Source organism: Berghia stephanieae, chromosome 12 (assembly GCF_034508935.2).
Source record: "Berghia stephanieae isolate SIO BIC M18660-M18661 chromosome 12, UCSD_Bste_1.3, whole genome shotgun sequence".
NCBI classification, from domain to species: Eukaryota; Metazoa; Mollusca; class Gastropoda; order Nudibranchia; family Aeolidiidae; genus Berghia; species Berghia stephanieae.
This window is the reverse complement of record NC_088371.1, coordinates 28,963,987-28,972,403: the sequence shown is the minus strand read 5'-3', so window position 1 is coordinate 28,972,403 and position 8,417 is coordinate 28,963,987. Positions and strand designations below refer to the sequence as shown.

General features: G+C 39.3%; 1 protein-coding gene across 3 annotated transcripts in view; it reads left to right on the top strand.

Moving 5' to 3' along the window:
* The window catches only part of LOC144957808 (uncharacterized), a 58,466-nt gene that overhangs the window by 11,549 nt on the left and 38,500 nt on the right, over positions 1–8,417 (top strand). For 2 of the 3 annotated variants that reach the window (XM_078889251.1, XM_078889250.1), the window contains exon 3: positions 5,473–6,562. In XM_078889251.1, coding sequence (XP_078745377.1) covers positions 5,917–6,562 — 646 coding nt within the window. In that variant the 5' untranslated portion in view covers positions 5,473–5,916. Of the gene's footprint in view, positions 1–4,841; positions 4,923–5,472; positions 6,563–8,417 lie in introns of those variants that run through there. The other variant, XM_078889252.1, reaches the window with a different exon arrangement.

Genomic DNA, 8,417 nt, shown 5'->3' with positions numbered 1-8,417 from the left:
CTTTTATGAGTAATCACTCTTAACCGTATCAACCATACTATAGACGTTCAAGGTTACAAACAGTTTTGTGAGTTGATCCGTTATACTTCCGAATGGCAATGTTTTGAGCTTCTTAGCCAAGGGCATACTATCTATAGACAGTATGCGCTGGACTAAGAAGCTCACAATATTTGTCATCCGGAAGTATAACGGACCAACTCACAAAACTATGTGATCCTAAAACGTTTATAGTCAGGTTAATACAGTTTAGTGAGAATTACTCATAAACTTGGATGGCAAAAATAAATAAATAAAAACAATAACAAAGACCCGAATGACGTCTTCTTCGTTCTCTCTATTGATCGTTTGAGGCTGCACGACGACATAGTTTTGTCTCGGTACGTTATAACTGGCTGACTGATGTTGTGAGTATTTTACCTAAACGCATATCATCGATTCCTCTTTTAACGTCCTCTCGAGTGTTTATCAATAAAACTCCCCCTAAGTGTTCGTCATTTTGGGGCTTTTGTTAACGGCAAACGCGTTGCGTTGTTTACCTGCGATGTAAACAAAACTACACATTACACGCTGAAATCGTCTCTGAATTGGAAATATGGTGGAATCTTTTATGATGTGGCGGGTAAAAAAATGGATGCATTGTTTTGCCTTCATGTAGCCTTGACGAGAACAAAGGGATTAGGTAGGAATTAGACCATATCATTGTTGGATATTTAGTGTTATGGAGAGAATCGATAACAAATGTTCTTAATATTTTCCTCTTTTCGCTCGTCTTAATGTGTAGGTGATATAAATTAATACAAGACGTTCAAATTTACCATTGTACAGAAAAAAGCAATATTAGCTTTGATATAGATAGTATGCGCTTGGCTAAGAAGCTCACAACATTGCCATCCGGAAGTTTAACGGACCAACACACAAATCTATGTGTAACCTTGAACTTTTATAGTCTGGTTCATACAGTTTAGTGAGAATTACTCATAAACATGGATGGCAAAAAGCAATAACAAAAACTGAGTGACGTCATCTTCATTCTATCTATATGTCCCTTTAGCTTTCTCCTTCCCTATCATTTTCAGGATTTCTTTCCAAAATGTCATACAGACCCAACACAAAAGTGATTATTTAAATACATTATTTTGCAGCCATGTCTATATCATGAAAAATTTTATATGTCTATATTTAATTTAAGAATTCGTTGTTTTTAGGAGCTAAAATTGTCGTTGCTATAGTTAACCAAACACATGTACAATTTACCTTCACGCGGATTAAACAACACTTCAAAAATCTTAAAATTATGTAGTCTGGTATCACCTTTCATTTTTAATGAATTAAAACGACATAAAGGTGTTCATGAAATTCTGAAATTGGGAGCCAACAATTCGTAATTTTAACCATTTTTCGTGGTAGTTGGCAGGCCGGAATTTTAAAAAAAGCAAAACGAACTATACAAAACTGTATTAACCCTCTCCTTACCAACGATAGGGAAATCGTCACATTCGTTACCATGCAACCAACGACTTTCTCATTCTGATTTCTCTTGTAGGTACATCACAAAATGTACTTTGATTACAGCTATAAATACTAAACACTGTGTTGTAGAGCTCACTTGTTACTTTTTTGTTTGAGTAAGAAAAGTCTATTTTAGTGTTGGGTGAGAGTGAATTTTCGGGGGAAATTCTAAAAATAACTGGTAAAGAGAGAGTTTTATATATATCACAAAGATTCTTCGTTAAATTGTGTTCTGTACAAAACAAAACGGAATAGGGAATGAGATTAGCGGAAGAGTAGCGTCCCTTGATTGGACGTCACCGGTGGAGAAGTTATTTGTAAACAAACCAATTACAAGTCAAGCGCTCCAAATAAAAAAAAATATTATTCATATTTCTGTACAAAAATGCATATCATAATCGACGTTATGCATTTTTGTACAGAATTATGAATAATAAATTTTGTATTTGGAGCGCTTGGCTTATACTTGGTTTGTTTACAAATAACTTCTCCACCGGTGACGTCCAATCAAGGGACGCTACTCTTCCGCTGATCTCATTCCTTATACGAAAAACGCACAGTGGATCGTTGCAAATGTGAGGATTAGTGAAATAAAAAAAAAAATAACGCCTTCCGCTACGACATCATAAGATACCGTAGGCTAGTCATTCCGTAGAGAAATTTAGATAATCCATCAAACAGGATGCCTGATGTCAACAGGAATCACCCATGTTGTCCAAGTGTTAATAATCATGTCCAAGGAAAAAAAAAGAAATTGTCTGAAGCAGGCCTCGAGTCCGGGACCTTCCGAGGGTTACAGTGCAATGCCTTGTTGATGTGCTTCAGCCAACAGTGACACAACAGTAGGAAAGGTCATGACGCGAGAGAGAGAGAGAGAGAGAGAGATATAGAGAGAGAGAAAGAGATAGAGATAGAGAGAGATAGAGATATATACAGATATAGAGAGGTAGAGAGAGATAGAGAGAGAAAGAGAGAGAGTGAGAGAGTGTGAGAGAGATAGAGAGAGAGAGAAAGAGAGAGAGATAGAGAAAGAGAGGGTGAGAGAGAAATAGAGATAGTTAGAAAGATAGAGAGATAGAGAAAGAGAGAGAGAAAGAGAGAGAGAGAGAGAGAGATAGAGATAGAGATAGAGATAGAGAAAGTATAACGGACCAACACACAAAATCACCATCATCATCATCATCATCATCATCATCATCAACAACATCATTACCACCACCACCACCACCACCACCACCACCACCACCACCACCACCACCACAACCACCACCACCACCACCACCTCCATCATCATCATCATCATCATCATCATCATCATCATCATCATCATCATCACCATCATCACCACCACCACCACCACCACCACCACCATCACCATCATATTTCCAACAACATTGTCAGCACATCCCCTTTGTCCAGTCAATCCTCCCACCTGACCAAAGCTACAGAAGACCACACCAACCATCCACACCACCACTACTTTTCCAACAACTCTTCTAGATCTCTAAGCAGCGACTCCTCTCCTTCTATCTCTCACTTCATACTCTATCCCCACAGCCTACCTACCCACCGCACACTACATACGCCATCCTTCTAACGATGCAGGTGCTACCCCAAAACGTTAATGAGTTCCCTGGAGGGGAAATCGTTAAGGACTTCTGACCTATCACTAGCAACCAAAGACCTCATTAGAGCCAACACAAATAAACACTGACAGGGAGAACCAGGGGTATTATTAACCATCCATCCAAACAAACTCCAAGATTTCACGGCGAGTCAAATGAACATTTTCCTCATAATTAATCGAATACTGAATATGTACGACGCGATGAAATTTTAACAGGAAACGAAGTGAGTAGCAGATAAGTGCCAGAATAAAAAATTCGCAGCGATGGTGGCTCGAACCCACGACCCTACAGTATAGCGTCCTTCTCGCGACCAGGCGTAGTTGACGTAACAGTTGGTTCGTGGGTTCAAGCCCCCATCGCTGCGAATTTTTTATTCTGGCTCTTATCTGCTACTCACTTCGTTTCCTGTTAAATTGCCTTTTAAAAAATAAACCTTTGATATCGTCCAAGTTGAAGATTTCATCGCGTCGTACATATCATTATTCGTTTCTTTTTATTTGCGTGCAAAAAATAAAAATCATAAATTCCTCTTTATGTCAGATAGTTACGGAGTCGTTAAAGTTGTTGTAAAAACAGGCTTCCAAGTTCATCGCTTGCTGTGCATCGCATCAAGAGGTCACATGGCCATTAGATGGGGGCGATCTTTATTGTCGTCCAATCAAGTCATCTATCACATGATCTGTTGCTGTCAAACGATTGTATATTTCTTCATTAAGCTAAACATGCTGCTTTGTTTATGAAAGTTGTAAACATACCCATGAAGCATGCTGAGCAAAATGACTAATTTTTCATACTGTTAACGCTTTTCATTATGAGGGGCATTTTGAGCACACTTCGAATTGTGATCAATGGCCTCGAGCACATAGAAAGGTGATAGAGATCATCCCCATGAAGAAGAAGGCACAGATTTAAGATACAATCTGTGTATATGAAACAGTGACAAACTGATCAGAAAGAAATATACAAGAACAAAACTCATATCCATAGATCAGGAGATCGCTACTGGGGATTGAACCTCAGACATCTTGATTACCGGTCAGACGTGCAAACACTACACCACAGAAGTTACCCGATAGTTGGGACAATTTGATTCTTATTTATTTATCTATCTATGTATTTATTTATTTATTTATTTATTTATTTATTTGAATCGAGACAGCTTTCTATCGGATAAATGATACCTCCATCGCTAGTATAATCTGGTATCTGAGTATAATAATAATATGCGGCTATGTGGTCTTGAGGTATGTTACTCGCTTTCGGATCGGAAGGTCCTGGGTTCAAGCCTCGCTCGGCGCATAATTGAGTCCTTAGAGAAGGCTCTTTACTCACATTCTCTCACCGTACTCAGGTGTAATACGAGTACCTGGTCGTTAACAGCGTTGTCTCAACTTTCCGTCCATTGGTGGAGGTCACGAAATCCATAATATGAACATCGCCATCAACAACGACAACAATTCTACTAAAACTGTAGATACATGAGTAAATTAGTAAATGAATCTCTTGCTATCATATCACCGTTACATCTTAATACACAAATAAACCTGGATGGGTGTAATCTGGTGTGATATTATTATCATCATGATAGCATCATTTATATCCCCCCCCCCCCCCGGCCCTCTTGCCATCCGCCCACCCAAACAAACTCAGACTGCAAGCCAACCAGGCATCTCAAAGTTGGTCTGCCTGACAAACAAACAGAACCTGGGAGAAGGGCAAATCAAATTATGGTATGCACAGATGACCAATGTCCACTCTGTGGAATAATCAAACTTGGATTTTATGGTTGGTTTACTGGTCTGTTTTTTTTTTCTTTCCCTTCTTCTTTTTCTTTTTCTAACTCTTTCTCTTTTTATATGATTATATAATATATACGAATAGGTAGAGTAAAAATTATGAGTCCATCCGCATCAGTAGAGTGAATTTGATACGCAATGACTATACCTATTAATTAGTTGTAAAACAGATGTATGCATAAGGCAGTTAGAATGGTTAGAGTATGGGGTAGAACTAAAGTAACAACTATGATCAGAGGTTTACGTGCGTGCTGCACATAGAGACAGATAGAGTCAGGTAGAATTCAGATGAGGTAGTCTCTGTCAAAATCTGATTGTCATCGTTATATAGTGTCCCAAATGCTTTCCGATTCCCTGTAAGAAAAAACAAAAACAAAAGACAAACTTAGTTTCACAAACCCTTTAGACCAGGTAAAAGCTTTTGAACTGGTCATTTTATAAATGATTTTCAATAGAAATATCTCAATTCCGTTAAACTCAGTTATTTTCAAATTTCAATTATATCATTAACATTCTTTTCTTTTTTATTTTCTCTCCAGAAATTGACAGTCCGTTTTTCCTTGACAGAAAACCTCACATATGTGAAAGAATAAAAAAATATTGAAACAGAGAATTGTTGTTATTGGAGAAAATAATTGATGCGTCCTTGCGTATTGTTGGGATCTCCAAAAAGTCTAGTTTCGTAATACAGAAACAGGCACAGTCTAAATTCCTGAATACATTGGATATCTAAGATACAAAAACATCCACATGGAAATGTTTTCCAAGGATTAAATTTTGTTTTGTGCATAGCAGGAGTTATTGTTTATTCTGGTGGATTTCAGATTAAGTTAGTTATTTTATATTAGATTTGTTAGGTTTTCAAAGTCAGCAAACTTCAGTGAGTTCTTTGTGGAAAATACTCAGTGATCCAAGAAAAAGGAAGTTATTCTAAGAGAGGCAAGCCCTGAAGACGGGGCAAGCCCTTTGTCAACATTACCAAGATGGAAAGCATAGAAAGGGTCAGCAGTTGTCACAGTTCAAGGTCAAATGTCAATTCCTTTGGCCCCGCCTCCTGTAACTACGGAATGGGGCGTTTCCTACCTCGTTCCTCCCCCTTCAGTGACTGTATGCAGGGAGCAGGGGTGGGGATGGGGGTTGGGGTTGGACATCACCCTGGAAGTCATTTAGGCTACTCTCCCTATACAGCAGCAGACTGGAATCTTCTTTATCATTCCCAAGGACTCGCAAACTCCTCCCTTGACAGACAGATGGGCGGAGCTTTAGGTCATCACAGACCTTCCCCTTCTCATTACTTCTCAAATATGATGCAGCAAGCAAAAGACTATAGCCCAACTCTTCACCCTCATCAGCCTTCCTCAGCAGTGTCCTCTTCCGATATGACTAACAATAATAGCACATCAAGCAGCATCCATTTATCTTCCCATCATCCCTCTCACGTCAATCATTCACCACACCACGCCTACCCCTCCCCGCCTCTAATGGGATGTACACAACGATCCAGCTACGACACACCTACAATGGGCGGTTACCCTGGAATGTGTCCAGGAGGAACAGGTCCCGTATCACCCCAGGGAGGGTCTTCCTGTATGTCACCGGATTTAGACAAGAAAGAAAACAAACCTAAAGGTAAGATTAAAATTCTGCCTTTTCTTGAATGTCTCATCAATTAATTTTCTCTCTAATTTATTTCTTCTACTTCATTTTTTTTCTCTCTTTCTTGAACGTTGCATTGTGATTGTGATCCAGCTACCTTGGCGGCTAAGCTGTCTTATGGTATATCACTCGCTTTCGGATCGGAAGGTCCTGGGTAGAGCTCAGCTCAAATAAACACAAAATCTCTCTCTCTCTCTCTCTCTCTCTCTCTCTCTCTCTCTCTCTCTCTCTCCCTCTCTCTCCCTCTCTCTCTCTCTCTCCCCTCCTCTCTCTCTCTCCTCTCTCTCTCTCTCTCTCTATATATATATATATATATATATACATATATATATATATATATATATATATATATATATATATATATATATATATATATATATAATATCTTTCTCTCTCCCCAATTTCTTCAGTTTTTCTCTAGTCCTTTTAAGGTCTTCAAATTTTCGCTCGAATGCCACTATCTTAATAAGATTCTTATATTCATTTTGCAATCCGTATTTTTCACTCTTGGGAGTCCTTCTTGAAGATCAGTCACGTGCAGTAATAAAATGAGAACTATTGAACTTTCTAATCTTATTCCCATACTCCAACACATCTCATCCAGGCTATTCTGTCGAATACAGCAGTAATGCCCCCCCCCCCCCTCCTTCCCACAACCTCACCCCCTCAAGTATACAATCTCCATATCTCTCAAAATTCCCCTCTCTCAGGGCACACACATCGTTAATAAGAATTTTTTTTTAAATTCCCTTTATTCATCCCCATGGGGAAATTTGTCTTTATGGGTCTATTCCAAGGGAAGCGCCGCAAAGTCGCGGCGGGTGACCGAACTTGGTACCTTTTGGGTACGAATCAAAGACGCACCACTGAGCCACGCTGCCCGCATCTTGGCCGTTCACATTTCTTCAGACAATCAGATGGTCACGTTAGAACTGTGCGGCTATGTGGTCTTGTGGAATGACACTCGCTTTCAGATCGGATACTCCTGGGTTCAAGCTTAGCTCAGGGCATTTTTTGAGTCCTTGGAAAAGACTTTTTACTCACATTCTCTCACCGTACTCAGTTGTAAAATGAGTACCTGGCCATTAATAGCTGTGTTTCTGTCGAAAAAAAAAAAGATTGTAAAATCGCCTAACAGGCGTCATGTCTCGTTCTACAAGTTACGTGTTGCTATTGTTTAGGGTCCCATATAAAGCGCTTTGAGCACGTCTAATGGCTATTGCGCTATATAAAAGTTCCATTTTTTTTAAAGTGCCGGGCCTGTGTACCAACAGCAAGAAACGCTGGGAAGCAGAAACAGACTAAGGTCAAACTAGAACCGTCTAAGGACAGCAATGCCGTTCTCTGGAAAAACCCATATTTTAAAATTTGGCCCGAAAACTCGATTTAAACGACCCTCATCTTTGCGAAGTCCCAGGTTTGAGAGTTTTTTTTTTTTTTTTTTTTTTTGTTTGTTTTTGTTTTCTTGTTGCCAAGATGAGGGTCATTTAAATCGATTGATATTTGAAGGACGAGTTTTCTGGCCAAATTAAAAAATATGTTGTTTTTTTCCAGAGTACCTTTCATCCGTTATCTGGCAGCTTCACCCTCTTGCACTCGATGTGGCAAAGATATGGAGCATCTGTTTGAACGTTGTATTGTGATTGTGATCCAGTTAGCTGCCTTGGCGACTATGCGGTCTTATGATATTACACTCGTTTTAGGATCGGAAGGTCCTGGGTTCGAGCCCAGCTCTGAGCGACGCATAGCTGAATCGTTGTAAAGGTTCTTTTCTAACATTCTCACACCGTATTCGGGTGTAAAATGAGTAACAGCGATGTCTCTGTCG